General features: G+C 42.6%; 3 protein-coding genes across 7 annotated transcripts; 1 reads left to right on the top strand and 2 right to left on the bottom strand.

Moving 5' to 3' along the window:
• Positions 1-1644: 1644 nt before the first annotated feature.
• On the bottom strand, positions 1645-7725 carry si:ch1073-416d2.4 (coiled-coil domain-containing protein 42 like-2). The gene is made up of 9 exons (XM_061696733.1): positions 7522-7725; positions 7395-7437; positions 6688-6864; positions 5627-5784; positions 5473-5555; positions 4891-5063; positions 4691-4801; positions 3206-3322; positions 1645-3147 (listed from the first exon to the last, which is right to left on the bottom strand). Exons 1-9 carry the CDS (start codon positions 7623-7625, stop codon positions 2962-2964), a joined length of 1152 nt encoding a protein of 383 aa, XP_061552717.1. The 5' UTR covers positions 7626-7725; the 3' UTR covers positions 1645-2961.
• A 1169-nt stretch (positions 7726-8894) lies between these two features.
• asb2a.1 (ankyrin repeat and SOCS box containing 2a, tandem duplicate 1) lies at positions 8895-20293 on the top strand. Of its 5 annotated transcripts, XM_061697135.1 has the most exons (10): positions 8895-9041; positions 9762-9911; positions 13624-13793; positions 13871-14026; positions 14239-14505; positions 14582-14753; positions 15459-16029; positions 17985-18138; positions 18634-18668; positions 18766-18817. In XM_061697135.1, coding segments are annotated over exons 1-9 (1725 nt in total). In that variant the 5' UTR covers positions 8895-8958; the 3' UTR covers positions 18636-18668; positions 18766-18817. The 5 variants fall into 5 exon arrangements, with proteins under 5 accessions (XP_061553119.1, XP_061553117.1, XP_061553115.1 ...); XM_061697133.1 differs by lacking the exon at positions 18634-18668 and having other exon boundaries at positions 13880-14026; positions 18766-20293; XM_061697131.1 differs by lacking the exon at positions 18634-18668 and having other exon boundaries at positions 18766-20293.
• On the bottom strand, positions 19453-20193 carry LOC133413147 (protein FAM181A-like). The gene has a single exon (XM_061697137.1). The coding sequence runs from the start codon at positions 20191-20193 to the stop codon at positions 19453-19455; it is 741 nt and encodes a 246-aa protein (XP_061553121.1).
• Positions 20294-24100: the final 3807 nt, after the last annotated feature.

The raw sequence follows: 24100 nt of genomic DNA, 5'->3' as shown, positions 1-24100 counted from the left end.
CACACTATGTCCAATATGGGACCTCTTATATGCAGTAATGTCTAGGGTGCAATAGTCTCATCTACATTTTACTGTTCTTTGTTTATACTTTCTATTGTATAACTTTTTATATGCTGTAGTGTACATATTCAATTATTTATCAACCACCTTTTAAAGACAAGCATTTTAATGTAAGAACCTAATAAAGCACAAATGGAATTGCACTTTGAATTTCGTTGTACACATACAATAACAATAAAGGCGATTCTAATTCGGATTCGAATTCACAGATGTGCCCCCTAGGGACGGAGGACTGAAATTGCATTTTGCCATCCATCTAATTTCCATACCACTTGTCCTAGTAAGTTAAGTATATGAGCCCAATTTTCCTCGAGGTTTATTTATTGCAACAGAAAGGCAATATACGCATAGAAATAAAGTCCAAAAAGTGGCCAGCCTCGTGAAATTCAGTAGGTTGCACTTAAAAAACAAATTTTTTTTTTTGCAGCTTACTTAACTTGTACATCATCAGAGACGTGCTGACCCCTTACTCCTTGTTTTTAAAAGGTGTTAATCTGATGGTGCCACATCAGGTGAGAAAGGGGCATGGGTTACAGTTGTCCATCCGAAGGAACTGATGACTTCACAAGCGCCTTTGCTTCTCATGGAGGTCAGTGAAAGTAAGCTCTTGTTCTCCGCCTTTGAGCCTGGACACCCACGTTTTGACTGTGCTGTCGCCTATTGAAGCTTCCTCATACATATTTTGCAACTATTTGAAAATGTTTAGAGGTTCCCCTTCCAAAGCAAAAAAAATCAATCACAGCTCTCTGCTTCTGACGGACATCCAACAATGCCATCATTTAAGGGGCATCACTAGGTTTTATGGATGGTGGGAGCTTAGCCCCCAGGAGATGCACAGGATGTGAGCGAATATGGTGCGCGAGCATACAATTTCACAAACATATAACGAAGACTGACAATTTACTTTTTAACGTTTTTGGACAGCTTTTAAAAGGATACAATACTGCGTAAAAGTTCAAAAGTCACTGTTAGATTGCAGTGTTATTTCAGTCTGTTTTTTAATACAGTACAAAAACACAGGAAGTATGTTTACAGCATTGACCACAACAAATATGTACACGTTGTTTCAGTGTATGCAAAACAAAAAGAAGAAGAAAGGTCACTGTGTTGTCACAGTCAGCCAAGCCCCTAGTTTTCAATTAACAAAAGAATTACAGCCAATAATTTCTCCTCCAGGTGATAATCAAAATCTGTTAACAGCTGCAATCGCTAGCGACTTGGTGGGTGGAAGCGTCAACGAATGCAGTCTGTTTGTAAAGGTGGCAAATTGGTCTATTATTCTGTTGCGACTCAGATATTGAAGTGTATCTTTCGATTGACATGACTGCAAGACTGAATTTTTCTCTTTCAAGCTACATTGAAACACAATCCATTAATAATAACTGATCAGTATAGAGGCTAATGACATGACTTTCACTCACAACACAATAACCGTTTGTTCCAAAATACTTTTGAAGTCGCAGAGATTATATTAAGGGCGCATAAATGACTAAAATGATTGGATAAAAATATTACTCAATTGCTTTTGAATTACTCAAAGTAATATTAATGTAAAAATATATAGGTACTAACGTTAATTATAGGGTTCTATTTATCTCTTGGCTCACTCCACTTTATAATCATTACTCCTAAATAAAATTTCATGTTAGACGAGTCTTATATGATGTACCTTGACTGAAATGTTTCATAGTTCATATCCATATTGAGTTGCAGATGATTCCTAGACTCCATCACAAGCGGCTTTATTCTGTGAAATCCTTTCGACTCATTTCTGGTAGATGTCGCTCCCTTGTTAGTCACTCTACTCATCCGTCGTGATTACTAAAGTTCAATAGTCTATTTTTATGAATATCCATGCAACTAGAAGTGAATGAGCTCAGCTCCTGTTTCATAGTGTGAATTCATACACAAAGTTCACGATACCCTCCTTCATCTTTATGTAAACAGCCAGAATTAAGCTTCACAATGCATTTCAGGCTAATTGACAAGTTCGTTAGTAGCAGCTGGGACTTTCTGCTGGGGGCCAGAACTAACTAATTGTTACTGCCAGCAGTGATGATGACTTACTTTGTTGAAAAAACTTTCTTATGTCCACCCTTCATGTTCTTTTCCTCACGCTGCTTTTAGTCAGTGCTGTGTGCTAGATAATAGTGGGCAGGTACCAGTGCAAGCAAGGTTGTAGGGAAAACAGGGACAGGAACTTTAGTAATAATGACATTCTCAGTATGATAAAGAGGAACGGACTGTGAGGGTCCAGACAAAGCAAGGCTCAAATTACCTCTAATGGTGATTAAAATAAATGGCCCTATGTTTTCCTTGCCCGGACGCGGGTCAACAGGGCCCCCCTCTGGAGCCAGGCCTGGAGGTGGAGTTCGAAGGCGAGCGCCTGGTGGCTGGGCCTACACCCATGGGGCCCGCCCGGGCACAGCCCGAAGAAGCAATGTGGGTTTCCCTTCCCATGAGCTCACCACCTGCGGGAGGGGCGAAAAGGTTTGGGTTCCTAGTGAGCTGGTTGGTGGCCGAAAGCGGGGACCTCGGCGGTCCGATCCCCGGCTACAGAAGCTGGCTCTAGTGACGTGGAATGTCATCTCCCGGGCAGGGAAGGCGCCCGAGCTGGTGTGTGAGGTTGAGAAGTTCCAACTACATATAGTTGGGCTCACCTCCACACGAAAACCCACCCAGGCACGGGTAGAACATGCAAACTCCACACAAGGAAGGCCGGATTTGAACCCGGCTCATCAGAACTGTGAGGCAGATGTGCTAATTAGTCGGTCACCGTGCCGCCACATTTTCACAGTAGTTACTAAATAGTATTGGACACCACATTTATCACAGCTTTTGCTTCATCAGCAGTTCAATTTTGCAAGTGAAGCTTTTCGATCGTTACAGTTTTTTTTTTAATCAGCTAGATAGATTGCTCGTCCTACTGACTTTACTCCGACTTTTGAGTTGAGTTTTACTGCCAAAGCTGCTCATGGATGCCTTTGCTCTCATGTCCGTCAAAGCTGTTTTACTTGTCGTTTGGGAATCATACTCCATCAGTCTCCTCGCTCTCTTCTCTGTATCCGCCTTGTCCACGAGGTGCTCCTGAAACCAGTCAATGTTTACTTGGACTCAAGTTAAAGCTACTAAACATATTTCTTACCTTTACCATGTCCATCATTAAGGAAGCGCTCATGTTCTCCAGGGTTCCATACGCTGGCAGATAACACTGTTCTGCAAGGTTGCCGATGGCCATGATTAAGCTTCCCACTTCTTCAGCCTGAGAGATGACAACATGCTTCACTAGAACCCCACCTAAGACTGCTAATGCTTTTAAATGACAGAGTAATTTGTCTAATAGTACAAGTGTTTTCCTCTAAAACAAAATAGTAGTTTATTCTCTTAATATAATAAATGTTTTCAAAGTGGCCAAAATAAAAATGTGACATAACTCGGAATAAGAGTTCAAGCAATTCTCTTGAGCCACATTGCTTCATCTGTGACATGAAAAAATGTATATAATTTCACACATGATTTTTTGTAACGTGCGTGTGTGTGTGACATAACAATGTAAGATGAATGGGAATTTTAAAAAACACCACATCAGACAGTCAGAAAAAGTATTGTGTGTTGCCTACTTTCCATTTCATCCTTTTTCTCTACTGCCTATCCTCACAAGGGTCGCGCCTATCCCAGCTATCTTCGGGCGAGAGGCGGGGTACACCCTGAACTCGTCGCCAGCCAATCGCAGGGCACATAGAAACAAACAACCATTCGCACTCACATTCACACCTACGGGCAATTTAGAGTCTTCAATTAACCGACCACGCATGTTTTTTGGATGTGGGAGGAAACCCACGCAGGCAAAGGGAGAACATGCAAACTCAACACAGGCGAGGCCGGGATTTGAACCTCAGAATTCTGAGGCAGATGCGCTAACCAGTCGGTTACCGTGCCACCTCCTACTTAAATATTTGTATTCAAATAACACAAAGTAAAAGTTAATATCTCTCAGTGTGCATTCATGTGCATGCCTATTAATAATGCCCACGGAATTCTTTGTACATTTTCCAGGACTTAAAAAAAAAAATAGTAGTACGGTATCACCTCAGGGACCTTCTAATGTAGCCCTAAAAAGGGACAAATATACTTTTTGATTGCTTGTTTACAACTAGTTATAGCTAATAGCCCACCCATCAAGTGTGAAGTTACACAACGAAGTAAATCTTTCATGAGTTGCCTATGTCTAAAAATGTGTCTGTGAGTGAACTGTTCAGAATTTAGCTGACCAAATCCGCTTCAGGTGCGACATGCACGGATCTGCATTTTATTTGACAAGTATCCATTTTTTACGCTCTATAGGGGCTCGTGTGTACCTTTTTTCAAGTAGTTCTGGCCCTAGTGGTCGTCGTAACAAAAGCAATTGGCCCAGGAGTAGCGGGGCGGGGTGAGCAGTGACTCGTTTGCGTGAGACAAGACCGCCCTCTCAAATCATGCTAATTTCATCAAAGCTAGAATAAGAGGGTGAAAAATGTGCTATGATTCTTCATTCTTGGGGTATCCTTTAAAGGTACAAATATGTCATTGGTTTTCTGCAGGTGCACTTTGAATGTATGCAAAGTGTTTTCTTGTGTGTAATTGTGAACACCTGCTTCCTGGACTGTCCTTGCTCCTTCAGCAGTTTGTCTTCTGCCTGCTTGTTCTTCTCTTTAAGGCTCTCCAACTCCCTTTGAAGTTCATAAAGTTCCTTACTGGCCATCTAAGCAAAAGGTAACAGAGTCAAGGTTGCATGTGCGGGGATTGATACTGGAAATATCGTCTCATATCGTCTCTCTAGTCAAGTCTAACCAATTTGTGCATGCTGTGTCCTTGCTTCATGGCAAGCAATTGCCGCCTGCCCTGCTCCACCTCCTCCTCCACACGGCCCAAACGCCATAGCAGCTGCTGATGGGTAAAGCACAGGGTCTCATAGCGCCGGATGATGGGCATAACCGCACATTCGGTGTCAGTCTCAAGGTCACCTTAAAGAGGCAGCCAGAAGTTAATGCAGTGTGCTTAATGGCAGTCTCCTGCACAATCTCTGTGAGAGAGAAATCATTTCTTGAGCTCAGTGAGTCGTTCTTTGTCTTTACTCAAAGGACTGCGACTCCTCGCCAGCATGATCAGCCTGTTCCAGTTTCTCAGCCAGGGAACAATTTATACAGACATTGTAGAATTTATCCAAGACATTCATGCTGTTTATGGGTGTGATGTCAAGGCTATGTGTGCAGATGGGGCCATATTGTCCGAATTTTATTTTATTTTTTAATGTGCCTGGCAAGCACACCTTCAAGGTCCGCACATTCTTCCATAATGACTTCTGACCATGAATAAAATAATAAAAACCCAACAACTCCCACTGCAAAATCCCAACAGCAAATGTCCACGTACTGTTTGGGAGGTAATCCAATGTTTTCATCAAAAAATCCTCATAGATTTTGGATTTTGAAAGCCTCTCCTTTAAAACGTGCCTCCTGCCAATTGAAAAAAGCAAATATGTCAGTGGGCTTGTTATTGAGCGTCACAGGAATGCGAAGGCTCTCACCTGGCTCGAAGTTGTTGCAGCTGTTTTGTCAGCTCCTCCAACTCGTGCTGCTTCATCAGGTTGTGCTCCTGCATCGCTTTGTACTGCTGCACAGCTTGACTGCGCCTCGTTTCATTGTCACTCACAAACCTTTCAAACTTCAATGCTTTCTCTTTTGTCTATGGATAAATGTACTGTTTGTCACACAACATTGTAGGATATCTAATCTAAGTATTCATATAGGATGTGCCAGAAGTAATGATAATAACCTGGGAGATTATTTGAGTCAAAAACCAAGAAAGTGGATTCAAAAGCATTATTGGAGAAGTACCAAAGGAAGAAAGGAAAGAAGGGTGCAAAATAAAAAGCAGGTCTGAGGGAAGGAATAAGGAAAAAGTGAAGGAAGGGGAGAAAGAAGGTCAAGAAGAAAAAAGCAGGTCTGAGGCAAAAGGAAGGAAGGAAGGAAGGTGGGTGGGGTGAGGGAGGAAAGCAGGGGGATGTAAGGATACATGCATAAAAACAGGTGTGATAGAAGAAAGAAAGGACTGAAGCAAGGAAGGCAGAAATGTAGGTTAAAGTGGAAGAAAGAAGGGGATAAGGATCTGGGTCTGTGGGAACAAAGGAATGATATTAAGAAGGAAGAAAGGAAGGAGGGGGAACAAAGGAAGGAAGGCATACAAAGATGCACGGATGAAAATACTGTAGGTGGGATGAAGGAGGGGTTGAAGGAAGGAAGACAGAAAAGTAGGTTCAAACAAAGGAAGGATGTGGGCGGGGGGAGAGGGAGATGAAAGGAAGGAAGGAGGTCAGGAAAGAAGAGGTGCCAGGAAAAAAGCGGGTTTGAGGGGAAGGAAGGAAAGGTCACAAAAAAGGAGGGCGGTAGGAACAAAGGCGGAAGGATGTAAGGAGGAACGAATAAAAATCAGGTGTGACTGAAGGAACGAGTGAACGAACGAATGAAATAATGAAAGAAGGAAGGTTGAAAAGTAGATTTAAGAGAAGGATGTGGAAAAAAGAACTTTGATTTTTACAGTATGTCCTTTTGGCCCACCCTCTATACAGTAGAAAGCTTACATACATACCTCCTGATGTTTTCTTTCCAGCTCAGTCCTTCTTTGAGCCAGCTCCTCCACATTTCGTTGAAATTCGTCTCTTTTGAGTTCAAGAAGGTTGTTCACCTCATCCAGCTCGGCTTGTTTCTTCAAAACCAGAGTCTTTTGTAAGGTGTTCACACCAACCTTCAGGATTCTGCTTGGAGCCTAAATGTCAAACCGATCACATTTGCATGCACTTACTATAAAAATGGTGGTCAAATTTGACTTTAAAGTTGGGCAAAAAAGGTTGAACTATCATCACGCATGATGGCTTAAGCTCACTGAGCATTTAGAGGATCAAGTCTCTTTTTGGCCTTTGGGCGAGAGGCAGGGTGCACCTGACTGCGCCTGCCAATCGCGAGGCCCTTTACAGACAAACAACCACTCACATTACTTGACTGGACAATTTTGAGTCTTCAATGAACCTATCGTCTGGGAGGAAGCCAGCGGATAAGCAAACTCCACGCAGGAAGGCTCGAGCCGAGATTCGAGTCCTGGACCTCCGAACTGTGAGGCAGACGTGCTAACCACTATGCCTCCGTGCTGCCCCACAAATTACAGCATTTCAGATACTTAGAACCTTTGCCACGTTCACACTGTGAAAAACGTTCTGAATGGCATAATAACTATCTTGTTCTTGAAAAAATGATCACTAAATGTCACGATTATGAAAAGCAGAGAGACGCTCCTCTCACCTCAGTTACAACTGGTATGTAATTGACATTCTCCTCCCTTTTCCTGAGAACACAAAACAGGGCACATAATTCAGTCAAAAGTGATTTGAGTGAGATTTGAATGCAGAAGGGAGCAGAGCAGGCCAACCTGCAGTCATCGGGCTGCGTAATAAAAATGTTTCTCGTCTTCTTCTCCACTCTGAGCCTCAGACGTTCGTGGTCCGCCGAGAAAGAAAGCGAGTTGGTCATCATGTTGACGGCAAGTAAACAAGTGTTGTCCACGTTCGGACGACTACGGAACGTTCCGGATGTTTTTTCTGGACTGGACGCTGGTTGCCTGGAGACCGCACGCCGGACTACAGGGCATGTGCACGGATCGGTTCTTAGATGTCATGGCAACGTCCTCAACAGGTGGCGCTGTTTGTCGCACCGGGATGTAAATGACTTCCGTAAGAGCGAAGCTGACAGAGCTATCACTCTGCCTGAAATATTGGCTCCCAGGAAGCAAGACCGAAAAGATGATGCGTCACTCACGCTCACACGTTTTTTTTTTTTTTTTTTAAATTATGATTATTAAATTATGATACAGATATTTTATACCAGTTGTGCAATGCATAGGATACATAGATATTGCTCACTAAGAAATACTATACTTTTGCAAACTTTTATTCAAGTGATTTTAAAAAAGAACAATAGAAAAACACAATTGCATACATTTACTGGCCTTGTGTCAATATTTTAGAATTGGAATATTAATATATATATATTAATATGAATATTTATTCCATAAGATGATTACTTTTTCATCAGAATATTATTAAATTACCGAAGTTTGTAATGTTATTGCACACATACACTGAAAAGACAAAAAAATGTTGAATCTTTAATATACAGTATAGAATTTTGTCCATTTGTCCATATCAAAAGATTCTGCATGCTTATGAATATTTCTTATGAATATTTGCAAATGACTTTACTGTATACTGTATATCATTACACACATATACCTGTGCTAAAAAACAACTGGAAAAACAACAAAAAAGAAAAACTAGTTATACTTTCATACTTTCAATATCTATTGATGATGCAAAAGATGCTGCACACTGAAGAATGTTGAACTTTTCCAAATGACTTTATACTGTACATCATTACACAAATATACTTGTGGTTAAAAAAAAAAAAACAGAATTATCCCCACCCCCAACAAATTACATTAATCACTTGACCCATTAATTTCTTATAGAAATATGTTTTATGTTTTTAATTATCTATTAATGCAGGAAAAAAATGCCACACACTAAAACCTGTTGTACTTTTGAATACACAAATATACTCGTGGTTAAAGAAATGACACAACCATGTCAACAAGTTAAGTTCATCTTTGGTTGAGCAATTTTGTGGTCCTCCACATATACATTTGCTAACAGAGAGTCTGGTCTGACTTCCTTTGGCTGCAAACAGCATGCTTGAAGGACTTCTCTGTGTCACCCGATAAGCACACGCCACTTGCAGTTTTGTCACACGAAACATGTTTCACACTTTTGCCAACATGATTGTGAAACCCAAATGTGCATGACGAGTTCTGATGCATCACAGCAACTTTTTTCATATTTTCTTCAGCTCGTACAGCGGTGTCAGCTACTACTTTGAGTCATCACTGGCTCTGAGGTGAGTTGAAATGTTATGTGTAACATGATAAAAAAAATGAAGATTTTTTTTCATACTGTTGTGCTTCTAAAATAACCAGACGCTGGCAGAATTTATGTAATATCAGGGGGGGAAATGACTGATTCGGGACCATCTCATTATTTTGTAATTGCTGATTTGCTTAATGAGTATGGTAATCGGACATGCCGGATAGTTTTAAATAAATATGCTTTGCCTGATCATTCGTATTTACTTGGAAGAATGGTACACATTTTACAGATTGTGCCAGTGTATGTAAACGTCTAAGCACAACTGTACGTGCATTTGGATTCCACATGACTCTGCAGATGCAGATACAGTATGTGTTCTTTCTTTGAGCACATTTCCTAAAAACTGGGGTCAACATATACGTCTCGCTACAACATTATGCAATGCAATTAACTTGACCAGGACATAACCTCACATCAGCTTTCCCCGTGCAGCTGCAAATGGAAGCAAACTCGGTTCAACATGTCCTTAAAAGGTATCTGTCCTCATTGCCTGAGCTGCTCTCTGATGTCAACTATGCAGCACATTGCAGAGCTTCCATATGAGTGTAGCCTGATTTATAGAGAGAGAATGCACAAATCCCTTAAATGGGCCTCTGGATACGCTGTTGTTTTATTGACAGCTCACACTAGTTTTTGCACTTTTTATCTTGCGTTCCGGATCACCAACTACATCACTGGTCTGTGGGCAAAGCATCAGGACACACTTGATGTCTGCCTGGTCCTCTGGGATGATTGCAATCAACGGATGTGGGTCACTTTACCAGAGACTCAACGTGGATGTCAAAAATAGGCTGGCTGTTGATCTTTTCTCTGCTTCAGGCAACACTGTGCATCAGCTCAGGTGAGATGCGTGAGAACATAACACACTATTCAATTGTCACTACATGCTTTCTGCATGCAAATGATATGGTAAAAAACACACATTTTATGGGATTACTGAATTAATAATTCACCTAAATGTAGATTTGGATGCAGGCATTTTACATTAGCTCATGTAATGTGTTACTAGTGTGATTATTACGTTGAAAATTCAGATGGATTATCAATGGAATGATTGTTGTACAAGATTGAGTTGTCTTTCATCAATATATTGTGCTTCCTGGTTCTCTGTTATGGGCAGCACTGTCTCGCAGGCAAGAGGTTCTGGGTTCAAATCTTGACACAAACGCTCCTGTGTAGAGTCGGCAGGTTCTCCCTCTGGTTGCATGGTATTTGTTTTTTTCCAGGTCCTCTGGCTTCCTCCCACATTCCCAAAACATGCTGGTTAGGTCAATTGAAGACTCTAAATTGCCCATAACACGTGAACGTGAGTGTGAATAGTTGATTGTCTATATGTCTCTGCGATTACCTGGCGAACGATCCAGGGTGCAGTGATCTCACCCAAAGTTAGCTGGGATAGGCTCCAACTCACCCGTTAGCCTCAAGAGGACACGCGCTATATAGAAAATGGATGGCTACTACTCTGTTTCTTATGAGGAACACTAATATGTTTCCTTTTTGTCATGTCATTGATAAAAGGTGTGGGGAAAAAAATGCTAATTGTGAAGCCTCAGAGTTAAAACACAGATCAATCCAGATGTTTTGTATGTGATGGAAGCTATGCCGTTTTTCATTGAGACAACAAACACGACAACACTTCATTTACAGTCATAACTGCATGCTTGCTGATGTGTATTTTTTTCAAGCTGAAGGAAACACAGGTAAGTGCCTACTTGCACAAACAAGTAGGCAATACCTGTCAGATTAAATGTTCTTTTTGTCCTTGGACGACCACAAAAAAACTCACATCTGCAGGATTATACTGTATGTTTAGCTGATTTCATGTTTGACAATGAGGCAACAATGGAGGGCTGCTCTCATTAGACACATACATGTTCTATATACTGTACATTTTTCAGATAGGAGGGTTTGCGCTTTGGCCATGCATAAACTATGCACGGTCACATGGGATTTAAAAAAAAAAAAAAAAAAAAAGGCAAACATCACACTAGATAACAGGTGATAAAAGGTCATACAAGGGGCAAACATGTTTTTCTTGACTCTGACCAAGTTGATATTTCCTCTGTTTGGGAGCAAGTGAAAATCAGAAGTGACGGCTTCTGCTGTGGTTTATTAGAAATAGAGTGTGCTTGTTCTTTTGATTCCATCCATCCATTTTCTGTACCGCTGATCCTCACTAGGGTCACGGAGTGCTGGAGCCTATCCCGGCTATCTGTGGACGAGAGGCGGGGTACGCCCTGAACTGGTGGCCAGCCAATCGCAGGGCACATACAAACAAACAACCATCTGCACTCACATTCACACCTACGGGCAATTTAGAGTCTTCAATCAACCTACCACGCATGTCTCTGGGATGTGGGAGGAAACCGGAGTACGCCACAAAGGCGAGGCCGGGATTTGAACCCCGGTCCTCAGAACTGTGAGGCAGATGTGCTGACCAGTTGACCACCGTGCCACCCTTTTGATTCCAGTTGAATAAAATTTGTTTCAAAGCTGATAAATGCACTCAATAGCACTTTGTTTTCTAAAAACGATTCAGCCAAATTAATCACCCAAATTAATCTTGGAGGTTTTGATTTCACTAGCAACGTAATCACCACTCTATATTAAAAGTAAAATACTTATTTGAGAGAAAAACAGGGGGCGAATCGTACTGGAAGTGCATCACGCGACATCTGCATAACTGAGTACTATGCAGTTCTCAGTCTTTGCACGTTTTCAGCAATTATCTTCAAACGTTTATGATGTATTTCGAAACAAAGCTCTGAAATTCCCTTTCCCGGGTCTCTAAAGTATCCCCATATGGCTGACATGGCTCCTACCCTGAAGGTGTATGTCAGGCTAGTAAGGTGGTAACAGTGCCAGTACGGGTAAGGACGTAGAGTATCGGTACCGATACTGTATTAGTGCATCCCTAATCATAATGATAATAATAATAATTTATAAATGATTGAAATAATGTATTTTATTGCAAAGTTTCAGTAATAGTGTATTGAGTGAATGGTTATGAATGTCTCGTTATCTAATCAGGGAGTTTACATAGCAAAGGGAGCACGCAAATAATGATGGGCAGGCAGACAGGTCTGTGTTGTGTTCAGGGAACTTCAGGCTCCATGTTATCAGAGTATGTGTGAGTGTCCTGACTTATAAGGATGAAGCGTGCCTGACAATAAGATCCTAAAATAATCCGAGCGACCACAGCTGATCCCCGCACGCCTGCCTCCGTGCCTTTTTCTGCTCGCTCGTCCGGCTGTGTGTGAGCCAACTCAGCGACCAGCCACGATGACCAAATTCAGCTATTACCAATATTTGGCGCAGTTTCGCCACGGCAGAACGAAATCATCTTTTGATAATAATAATGACGGCGATGAGGACGATGAAGTCACGTCGAGACTTGGAGGAGACGGCAGGGGAATAAACATGACGTCACACGCCGAGTGAGTCTCTTGTTCAATGTGTGTGAATGTGCGCGCATTTGATTTTGACCGACGCGTTCGACAACCACCGTTTTAGTCTACTCTTCGGTTGCGCCAGATTCACCTAAATATCAACTGTTTCATTCTCAGTACCTCCGCCAAGGACTGTTCAATAGCTTGTCTTTGTTTCGTTGTTCCGGTTTACTGTACCAGTTTTTGACACAGCGACCATTTTATGATTACGATTATGATGATTATTATCATTATCAGTATTAGTAGTATGGAAAAATACATGAAGACATTTTAAAGAAAACTGTAGAAATAAAAAATTGTATATGCCATTTCATTCTTTATTGTATCATTCATTCGAAATAAATTAAAAAAAAAAATTCATGGAAATGAAATGTTCTGGTTTACCATTTTACGGGTGTTCCCCATTCCCATTTGAGTGAGAATAAATATATTATTATTATTGGTAGTAGTAGTAGTCGTAGTGTCACATAAAACTGTAGAAATTAAACACAAATCTGAATGTATGTGGTATTTTTTAATTCTTTTTTTATATATACTTATCCCCCTAGCTAAAAAAAAAACAAAAAAACCCCCACACATTTTAAGATTAGGTTGAAATGTAAATAAAATAAAAAAATATATATAGAAGATTTTTGTGAATAATACTTCAAATAATGAAATGAATTAAAATTAAATATCAAATTAAAGTAAAATTTAAAGAAATCATTTTTAAAAACAAGGAAGTGACTACTGTAATGTTCACCTGCCCGACCTGCAGGCAGTGTGGCTTCAGTTCCAACGTTTGACGGTTTGACGGTTTTCTACATACTGTATACACAGTAAACTGTGTGTGGCCTTTGATTGACTGGCGACCTGTCCAGGGTGTATTCTGCCTTTCTCCCAAAGTCAGCAAGGATGGACTGATTCCAGTTCAGCATCTCCAGACGCTTGTTTCTTGTTTGTTTCAGATTTTATACGATCAAATTATAATTTGCTGTGTTTACGAAGGATGTTGGTATGATTGTAACAATTCACGTGTACACATACTGTGTCCAGGAGCAGGGACGCTGTCCTCTTGTTGCTTTAAATAAATCACCTTAAGTACTTTCTTCTTCTCCGTTGAAGGGATGTTGACCCAGTGGTCCTGGCCGTCCGAGGGGGGGATGCGGAGGCTGTTAAGAAGCAGGCGGCATCTTCCCCTCACAGTCTGATGAGGGAGAACAAAGAAGGCTGGATCCCTTTGCATCATGCAGCCTTCAGCGGACAGCATGAGTGCTTGAGGACCTTACTGAATGGTATCAACTTGTGCAAATATATTCAAATAGGCGTGTTTGGTTCACAAATGAGTCCCTTAACTGGTTTTCTGCTCCAGCACATCCAGGTTCTGCAGACAAACGCACTCTGCAAGAACAGACAGGCTTGCTGCTCGCTGCGTCTGGTGATCATTTGCCGTGTGTGAAGTGTCTGCTGGAGTCTGGAGCTGATCCTGACATCAGCAACAAGAACAAAGAAAGCCCTTTGTACACAGGTAGAGTGTTGTTGAACGAGCAATGACAATTACACACTCTTTGGCCACAACATTAGCCGGAGAGTCTAATAAAAAGTGTGCTGTTTTGCTGTTTTTGTTGGTAAAGAACAGCACCGCATCATCTGAGAGTCCTAATATCATACAGGTGGTTTCAATAACATGGGGAGGTTAACAATACACGACAATATTAGGATTACTGACCGACCGCCAAGGCAATTACTGTGCCACTGCAGCCTGCAGGTTGGACAACGTGGACATGGTGTGCCTCATCCTCTCGTTCGGGGCCTCCGTGAACCAGAGGTGTGCTCAGGGATGGACAGCCCTTCACCAGGCCGTATCCAGGAACAACACAGCGACGTGTGACATTCTCATCGGAGCCGGGGCCACGATAAACCCCTCGAACACCTACAGCATTACGCCGCTCATTGTAGCAGCTCGGCTGGGACGCTTGAAAGCACTGAATTACCTCATTGGAAAAGGTACCTATTATTACATGTCTAAAGCTGATTATTGATTGATATCACAAAATAAAGAGTGATGTTTTTGTGTCGTTAGGTGCTGATGTGAACATGCAGACTTGCGAAGGTATCACGGCGCTGCATGAGACCAGTAAAAATGGCCACAAGGAAATTGCGGCAGTGTTGTTGTCCAAAAATGCAGACGCAAATAAGACGACTGACTCAGGATTACTCCCTCTGCATGTTGCAGCTCAACATGGACACCAAGAGTGAGTTATTTCTCGATTGCAAGTGAAAACACCTGTGGATGTGCTAAACTTAACTTGGCAAGTCAGAGCCGTGACAGACGATCCGCCATTTATGTGTCTGTGGCTTTTACACAGAAAGCAACAAAGCAGGATATTGCCAAAACTGCAACATAGAATCCTGCAGATAATCAGTGTTGACCACACATATAAGGATTTAAAATCGTAAATATTGAACAGATTTATTTAGTCGCCCGTCTTCTGAGAAGGTCGGGGAGGAAAAATCACTCTCAACACACCCTAAACCACAGGATACTATAGTTGTTTCTATTGTTGTCTATTGGAAACATCTGACAATCTTACATTTTACAATCTAACATATGGCACTCAAGGCCAAACCAGTATTATTTTTTATTTTTTACAAAAATGTGATAAAATGAAATGTCGAAGTTCAGCATTGAGTCCACCCGTAGCCAAAGCACAGGAATCCCCCCCCCCCCCCTATATTTAAGCACTGTTCAAACTGCGCATAATGTTTCAATGGCTTACAATCAGATATACATTTTTGCTGAACACTTAGGCCTATTACGCGACTGTTTTTTAATGTTGTTGTTGCTGTTGTTATGGTGGTACTTGGGGGGCCAAGTATTTTTTACAGTGGTACTTGGGATAAAAAGGTTCAAAACGGTTGACATAAAGCGTGTCAGTTAACTGCGACTTTGTGTTCAGGGTGGTGCGCCTGCTCGTCCCTGTGACGAGTCGCACCAGGCTTCGGCACAGCGGGATCAGCCCTCTGCACCTCGCAGCTGAGCACAACAGGCCGCAAGTGGCAGCTGTGCTCCTCAAGACAGGTGCAGATGTCAACGCCACACTGGCCCCCGCGCGCTCGGCACGCTACGCCGATGGACGCACGACAGCCCTCGGCTTCGCCGTCGCCAACGGCTCCACGGAGACCGCCGCGGTGCTCCTGAACGCCGGCGCCGCCACAGGCCTGGACCCCGTCAGTCCTCTGTTGCTGGCAGTGCAGAGGGGCAGCGTGGCCACTGTGTCACTGTTGCTGCAGAGGGGAGCTGACGTCAACGCTAGAATGCCGTCCTGGGCTACGACGTTCCCTCCGGTTGTTGCTCTCTGCATGGATAACCTGCCTCTACTCAAGTGTCTTCTGGATAACGGCTGTGATGCCCTTTCCTGCTTCTCCTGCCCATATGGTGGAGGTCCTCATCCAGAACAATCCCATATTAGAAATATTGGCAACCTGTCTTCCTTAAACTCCAGTGGGCCAGCACATGAAGTAACACAGGTGTGAATTTCGAGCCATAAAGTTTCCATCCATCTATCCATTTTCCATACCGCTTATCCTCACTAGGGTCGCAGGCGTGCTGAAGCCTATCCCAGCTATCTTCAGGCGAGAAGCGGGGTACACCCTGAACTGGTCGCCAGCGAATCGCAGGGCACATAGTGTATAAACAAACAACCATTTGCACTCACATTCACACCTACGGGCAATTTAGAGTCTTCAATGAACCTACCCTGCATGTTTTGGGGATGTGGGAGGAAACCGGAGTACCCGGAGAAAACCCACGCGGGCACGGGGAGCACATGCAAACTTCAAAGGAGGCCGGATTTGAACCCGGGTCCCCAGAACTGTGAGGCATATCCACAATATTTGTCAGATATATTTAGTGTTAGTCAGAGGTGACAAAGTACTCAAAAATGACAAAGTACTCAAAAATACTCACTCTACTTAGGTAGAAGTACAGTGAACCCCCCTCTATTTGTGGCGTAGCTTGGTACCTAATCACCACAAATAGTACAAATCCACGAGTAATTTATGATGACCCAAGAAGGTTTGTAATTGCCTATAGATACCACAAGGTGGCGGCAACGTAGTTCCCCCCCTATTACACATGGCTTAAGGCTGAGCACAAAAACAGTGAAAAGGTGACTTTTCATCCAGTAATGGAGGATAGGTTCATATGAGTAGTTCACTGTAGAGATACTTTTGAAAGTACAGACTCTGAAATTAAACTAAAGGGGTAGTTTGTAGTTTTTAATTGAGTCCGATCAAAGCCGCGGCCCTCACTGACGAGTGCGATTCTCATACATGGTCATTCATAATGACATGCAATTTTGAAACTGCGTTGTTGTGATAAATAGTCACAGAGAATGCTGTCCAGCTTCAAGAAACTAGCAGCGCTAACAATACTAAGCTAGCATTGACACTGTAAACAACCAGATATTAGCCACAGCTACTATGTTGGTAACATATTCTTTTTGATAGAGTGTTACTATAATGTGCAATGTTATTGGTTTGGAGTTTTATTTTTGGGAATGTGCATTCAATGAAATATCAAAAAGAGGTTATAAACGGATCTGTCGGGTACAAATGTTCCTAATTCCGTGTGACGTCTGAATCCTCTCAGCTGCCTGAGGTGCCGTCAGTCTGCTTCTGTTTGCTTATCTTTTACCAAGATGTTAGCAGTCGAGGAATTAACATTTTTCGGAGTTGGATACGCAAAATAGTTTCAGCAAAGCTCCTGAAGCCCAAGGTAACAGGTCATGACAGCGCAAGGCTGTGGGGGAGTGTGCCGGTGACCACCTATGAGTGCAAATGTTAGTGCACAGCAATTTATCGACACTTTGTCAGTCACAGCGTCTGTCTCTGATAGGTTGTTCTTCCTCAGGCTTGGTGGCGTTTGACCTTTCTGAATTTTCTGAACACCAGAAGCTTTTAGTTTGACAGCTGGCACAAGACACAATGCATTAGTCACCAGTCATTCATAAGTTTCTTAAATAAGGCCATGGACGGGGAATATCTTGCTTCTGTGAGTCTGTTGCGTCATTGTCATTAATGCTCCCTGGTTCACGTTCCTCCAAGTCCTTGTTTTTTTTTTTTTTTTTTTTTTTTTTTACGTAAAAGTCTCCAAGAACTCTATCAATCAAGATCACAACCACAGTTGACTTTACTTCTCTATTTAGGTCTTAAGATTGTGTCATCATCATTCATGGAAGCTGAAAAAAGTAACAAGCCTATTTTGACCAAGTAAGGAGTGGAAAGTACAGACATGTTTACAAGTGTTCAAAGTAAAAAGTAAAAAGACGTGAGAATATGAATCCTCAAGTAAAGTACAGATACCTGTAAAATGTACTTAAGTGCAGTCACAAAGTAGGCCTAATGCTTACTTTGTTACTTCCCACCACTGTTCTGTATTTAGTTAATGTAACTTCATTTTTTTGTGGGTTCCTCTTCTTTAGTTCTGTGAATGGATTTCATCATCATTCATGAGGAAATGGGCCGGACCCATCGTAGACTTGCTGCTGGAGCACGTCGCTCATGTTCAACTGTGCAGCAAACTCACTCAACTCCTTGAGAGCCGCCACGAATGGTTCGCTGTGAAGAGGAAGTCGTGTAAGACAACACAGACACACACACGCACACAAACACACACACACACACCCACACTATAACTACTGTACTGTAGTTACACTCACTGGTCACAACATTAGCGTTATATTGTATGTTTTCACACTTAAGAGATCCAACAGCACCGTCATCAATTCTTTCTTTACAGTGTAACAATCCACCGTGTTGTTGTCACACTGCCAGCGTTGTTCAATTCGCAGTAATGTTTACTATAGTGAATGCAGTTTGCAGTGGTGCTATACCTACCCTGAGCATGGCACAAGTGATGCAGTGACTATCCAGATCCAAAAGACAGAGCTGTTCCTAAACAACTAAAATTAAACCTACTGCATTCACGCAAACAAGTCAGTTGGACATGTTTTGGATTATTTTGGCCTGCACTCTACTGAGTATAGACAAACAACCATTCACACTCGCGTTCGCATAATTGGCCAAATTTGAGGTGTCAGTTACCCTAAGAAACATGTTTTTGGGATGTAGGAGGAAGCCGGAGTACCTGAAGAAAACCCTAGCAAGTATGGGGAGACCATGTCAACTCCACACAGGAAGGCCAGAGCCCGATTTGAACTAAATACTCATCGTTATTAATAATGATTGTTTTTCTTTCCGTAGTGTCCCCTCGTCCACTACGTCATCTTTGCAGACTGAATGTTCGCAGCCACGTGGGCCCGCACAGACTGAGATCCCTCTCAAGTTTACCTCTACCAGGACGACTGATCGCATACCTCACTGCGATGGACTGATGACATTAAGATGACTTCACTTGGCATCTCAGTCATTAAGTACATTTATATTTGTCTGTGTCTTTTTGAAAACCTAATATATCTCATCTGTATGATATGTATATTTATAAACCCTGTGATGTGGCTTTCTCTCCTTATGATTTGATTTATTATGTTATTCTGATTTCACAGGAACCCTCAGTGAAGGGTAAAAATTAACTTAAGCCCACGGGACCTCTTGTGGGAATTGTTTATTTAAGAAATGAAAGCTGCTGTATCAAACATTACTGTGACTAAGAAATTCAATTCTACTCCTCACATTTCTATTCTCATAGATTAAAGAGACCTTGAATATGTTTTTCTTTTTTTTTTTTTTTAAACAAAGAGTGGTCTTTAAAAATGTCCTAAAAATAGAAACCTGTCAACTTACTGTCTGGCATCAGAGAAAGAGAGAATGAAGAAGTGCATTTTAGTCCTCTAGGAGTGAACAAAAATAGACCCAAGTATTCCATTAAGTGCTTGAGGGTGAGTCTCATTATTGATTGCTGAGATGAACACAATTAGTCTTGTTTACATTTTAAATGAAGCCAAACACGCTGAAGATAGGAGATGGGATGGTGGGCTTGGTGGGTATAGGTTTGACCACCACGTGAGTCTGAATCTTCTGTCCGTGCGGCTGTTCTACTGGCTCGGGCTCGGCCTTGCACCACAGTCCTAGAGCTGGATGGGGCACCACGATTTGACCGTGGAGAATCTGCTGTTGGTGCTGATGGTGTTGGTGGAAGTGGAAAGGGCAGGAGGCGCACACGCTCAAGCCGTGGTGAGAGTTCCGCTCCAATTTGAGCGCCTCTCTGGAGAGCGTGACCTCGGCATCCTCATCTTGACCTCCCTTCCTGTGTTCTCTCGTCTCCATCGAGGCGGCGTGACTCTTTCTCAGTCCTGAGTGGGAGTTCTCCCGCTTGCTCAGCTTGGGTTCCTCCCAAAAAGAGGCCGGGAGCTGGCGTTTCCTCATGGGCACCTGCTCCACAGAACCCCCCACTTTGCCCGCGCTCGATTGCACACCGCCACCGCTCTTTTCCGGCCCCGGCGGACCCTGCAGACCCGCAACGGGCTTGGCACACTGAGCGGACCTGAGCGGGTGACATCTTGGCACTCGGGAGTATTTCTGAGAGAAGCGCTTGAGCTGTTTCTGCAGGTACTTCCTGTGGTCCACCGAGCGTCTGCACGGGGCCGACTTATCCAAGGCCGCCTTGATGTCGCTGGAAGCCAGGTTCACGAAATTCAGCAACGTTCTCACCTCGCTGTCTGCATTTGCCATTTCAGCCAACACTTAAATGTTTGTTCTTGAATCAGTCCATGTTAAAAATGGTAGTCCATCTTGAAAAATCTGTAGGTCGATGATAAGGGATGTGTGTTAATACTCCAGCTTTGTTAATAAATTCAAAATGAATGAAAATAAATATGGTCTGTCCATTCAATTTTGATATGGCTTTTCCTGAATATGCGTCACAAAGTGAGCCGGAACCAATCCCAGCTGACCTTTGGGGTACACCCTGGACCGGTTGCCAGTCAATAGCAGGGCAAATTCCCATCTATGGGCAATTTAGAGCACAGGTGTGAATCTCAAGACCTGGGGCCAGATCTGGGCCGTCACATCTTTTTATGTGGCCCGTTCAAGCAAATCATCTGCAGCTACTTCATTTTTCTGGCTCAAATCTGTACCAAAATTGCAAATGGTCTTAACATTTGCATTGCAATATTGTGAGCATTGTTTTTTTTTTTTTTTTAAAAAGAAGAAGAGTTAAACTATTTTTATTGAGTTCATCCGTCAATTTGTAATGTAATATAATGAAGCACAAGGATTACACAAAACCCTGACTACAATGTGGCCTGCAACAAAAACTAGTTGAACACCCCTGATTTAGAGTCTTCAATGACCCTAACATGCATGCTTTTGGAATCTGGAGAAAATCCACACAAGCACAAGCACTTAGATTCGAACCCTGAACTTCAGGACTGTGAGGCAGACATATTACTTTTAATAGTTTATGTAAAAATATCACTGCTGTACAATTTAATTTAACTAGCTACAACACAGTTATAGAATATAAAATAAAAGTAACAATACCCACCTCTACTGTATGGATGCGGCTGTGTCCTGCAGCCTCCAGCAAGCGTTTGGGGGGCACTTGACCAAGCTGAATGAATATAAACTCCTTGTAGTTATGGTGCTTCCCTTGAACCAATCAGCGACCTCAGGCCCCTCACAATGGACCACAATCAGCCTGCAAGCTCCCTGGTATCCAATTCTTCTCCATCGCACATTGTTGTCATGGAGATGTAGAGGTTAAAAAAAAATCGGCACTCAGAAGCGATGCATTGATGCTTTTACGCTGTCTTTCTATTAAGTGTGTGTGTGTGTGTGTGTGTGTGTGTGCGGGGGTGGGGGGTGGGGGTGGGGGTTGGGGTGGGGGGGGGTGGATCACAATATAAGCACATTCAACCATATCGATTGTGCTTAGAAATGTATACATTTAAATAAAGTTAAGTTTGCTTCTCCAACTTGCGGCGGGAAGTGGGGGTGGGGGGTGGGGGCGATCTAAAGAGTGCATAACCATGGAAAGGGGCTTGATCGCTCAAGAATCTTGTCTTTCTGTTTGCCCCCTCAATCGAGCCGCACAAAGACTGAATTACTCATTCAAACCCGGCGGGACAAAGGCAAAGGGAGCTGGATAGCACTCCGGCATTTGTAGTCAAACATTTAGAGACTTAAATCGAGTCGTCATGAAGGAGAAAGAGTGGGACAAAGCCCATAGAATTGCCATCAGCAAACATTTTCCTGTGTCATATTATTGGGGGTCTCCATGGCTCTCCCTGGCCGGCGAACAATAGCACAAGTTTGCACACTCGAATACTGTCACCCTGCCAACGGCCACAACAAGGGCCCATGCAGGACAGGAGGAGTACTGGGCTCTGCGGGGAAGGTGGCGGCGGAGGAGGAGGAAAGGCCTACTTGTGAAATGCTAATTGGCCTTCATTCCCTCATTGATGTGGAGGAGCGAGGACAGAGCTTTTGTGTGGGACACCTCGGGGTTGAGGGTCCAGTCTGAATTTTACACCGCGGAATACCAGAAGTCTCGGGACACACCTCTTGGTAGATTCGAGAATCAGTCAATTGTCGGGATAGACCTGGACGTGGTTGGATGAGTTTGGTGTGGACGAAAGGTACATTTCATAGGATCTAAGTGTTGACGGTCATATGAACAGGAAGGAAACACAATGAATGACAACAATAATAAGTTAATCATGAACAAAAAATTACAAATCATACAAAATAATGGCAATTTTAAAAAGGCATCGTGTGGAAAATACAAACGGAAATATTTTTGCTATATAGGCCTACAGCAGTTATATATACATTATATATAAAGATGGGGGGCTACAGTGCTCAGGGGGCACTTCCAACAAAGAGGGCGACCATGTTAAAAAATACACATCATTAATCTCAAAGATAGTAATGCTTTAATCCATTGATTCTCAACTGGTGAGTCAGGACCCAAAAGTGATGCGCGGAGCCATTTCGGGTGGGTGGCGGTGAGTTTGTAAAAAAGTACATGTATTCCGATTCCGATTTTTCGGATACAGTACAGAGAACTCCCCACGCTGAAACTGTTAGATAAGTGACAGGGCGTTTAACTGCCTTGTGCTCTAGCCATCGGTTTACTCCATAAACAAACACGGTACAGCTCAGCCTCCGACGAGTGGACATCATGTCTAGCAATATGCTTTTTGCAGTATATCAAATAGAGAGAGAGTGAGAGATAGATAGATAGATAGATGTTTCAGTATAATGCAGTACAGTTCCCAACTACAGCAACTAACCTGCGTGTTATTCAACCTTTCGGACAGCGTCAGTAGAAGTGCTCTTGTGCTGGATCGCGTACGTGTACCTAATGTTGTGTCCCTACAATGTGCCGTCTGAACGCTGCCGTATTGAATGAGTGTCATGCAGGAGAGCAGAGAGTCTCTGAGGACTGGACAAATGGACTGAAGTGATCACAGACGCAAACATCTTGCAGAAGGTCTTTTTTGGTTCTTGTAATTGTCCTAAAACTTTTGTCCATGTGTTTTATCTGCAGACAACATGAATGTGAAGAGAGCTCCACCAGGTCAATATATGTGCTCTTACTGGTCTATATCCTTTCAGCCAGTGCATCCTTCTTTGTGTGAGTGAGGCAATGGGACCCCATTGTCCTCCTCTCGTCTCCTTTTTCTTCTATGCGCCTTCAGTTTAGTGTTTGGCTGAGAAGGACCAATTAACAATGAGAGCCCCCTCACCCCCGCCTTAACCTCCACCCAACGGGCCTTTCTCCACACTCCTTAGCTTTTGAAGTGAAGGAGAATGACAGAGAGGAAGTGGAATGGCATCGATAAATCGAACTGGCTGTGTGTAAGTACAGGTGGCTTTAACTTTTGAGCATCTAAAAGGCACTGGCTGTATTTTTGTGTCCATTTTCTGCGGGGCTATTTTTTACTCCGAGATCCAACGTTCTAATCCTCACACTAAACCTAAAAGGATTCAATTAAGTGACCTCAATCATTGCATTTTATGAAGGCTTCTTTCCTGCAATTCTTGACATGATATCAAAGCTCTTTTTAGATATCTTTGTAGCCCCAAGCCTAGTTCGTATTGCAGTGTGTAATTGTATCTACAACTCCACGATTGCTGTAAAACTAGCCTGCTATAAATATAGATTACTTGACCATAACGGGCCTCCCGCCAAACTTTGAAGCTTTTTCAAACGAAAGCGAATAAGCTCGAGGAAAGCAACGTTAAATCTAAAATGCTGTGGCTACGTTTACCTCAAGTGACATTGAAGCTAAATAATATTAATTTGTAGTCCTGACCCTATCCTGCAGTCATCTTACAGTATACAATTAATGTACAATAAAAGACAGCGAAAACAATAAAACATTCGTCACTGCTCTAAAAACAGTTAAGGGACCATAGTCTGAAAAGATACACCAATTAATCAATAATATAATACACTATACTGTAGATTTAAAGGATATGGTCCAAATGCAAACAGTTTGAGATTGTTTCTAAAGCACAGACCTTAAAACAGCCTCAGCATATCTTCCATCTTGCAGCATCCATTGACGTGAGCCACTTTTCTTAGTCACTGGATCGTCATTGTTTAAAAATAGCACTTCATTGATCCCCT

The sequence above is a fragment of the Phycodurus eques genome, chromosome 14 (assembly GCF_024500275.1).
Source record: "Phycodurus eques isolate BA_2022a chromosome 14, UOR_Pequ_1.1, whole genome shotgun sequence".
NCBI classification, from domain to species: Eukaryota; Metazoa; Chordata; class Actinopteri; order Syngnathiformes; family Syngnathidae; genus Phycodurus; species Phycodurus eques.
Note: the sequence above shows the minus strand (reverse complement) of the source record. Positions and strands in the feature narration are given on the sequence as shown.

Excerpts from the sequence above, each read along its gene's own strand:
- LOC133413147 (XM_061697137.1), bottom strand. The coding sequence starts at position 20,193 with ATGGCAAATGCAGACAGCGAGGTGAGAACGTTGCTGAATTTCGTGAAC.
- asb2a.1 (XM_061697131.1), top strand. The coding sequence starts at position 8,959 with ATGCATCACAGCAACTTTTTTCATATTTTCTTCAGCTCGTACAGCGGT. Across the intron at positions 14,754-15,458 it reads GCTCAACATGGACACCAAGA|GGTGGTGCGCCTGCTCGTCC; the intron begins GTGAGTTATTTC and ends CTTTGTGTTCAG. Across the intron at positions 16,030-17,984 it reads CAGCACATGAAGTAACACAG|TTCTGTGAATGGATTTCATC; the intron begins GTGTGAATTTCG and ends CCTCTTCTTTAG.
- si:ch1073-416d2.4 (XM_061696733.1), bottom strand. The coding sequence starts at position 7,625 with ATGATGACCAACTCGCTTTCTTTCTCGGCGGACCACGAACGTCTGAGG. Across the intron at positions 5,064-5,472 it reads ATTGGATTACCTCCCAAACA|GTGACCTTGAGACTGACACC; the intron begins GTACGTGGACAT and ends TGCCTCTTTAAG. Across the intron at positions 3,148-3,205 it reads TAATGATGGACATGGTAAAG|GAGCACCTCGTGGACAAGGC; the intron begins GTAAGAAATATG and ends GACTGGTTTCAG.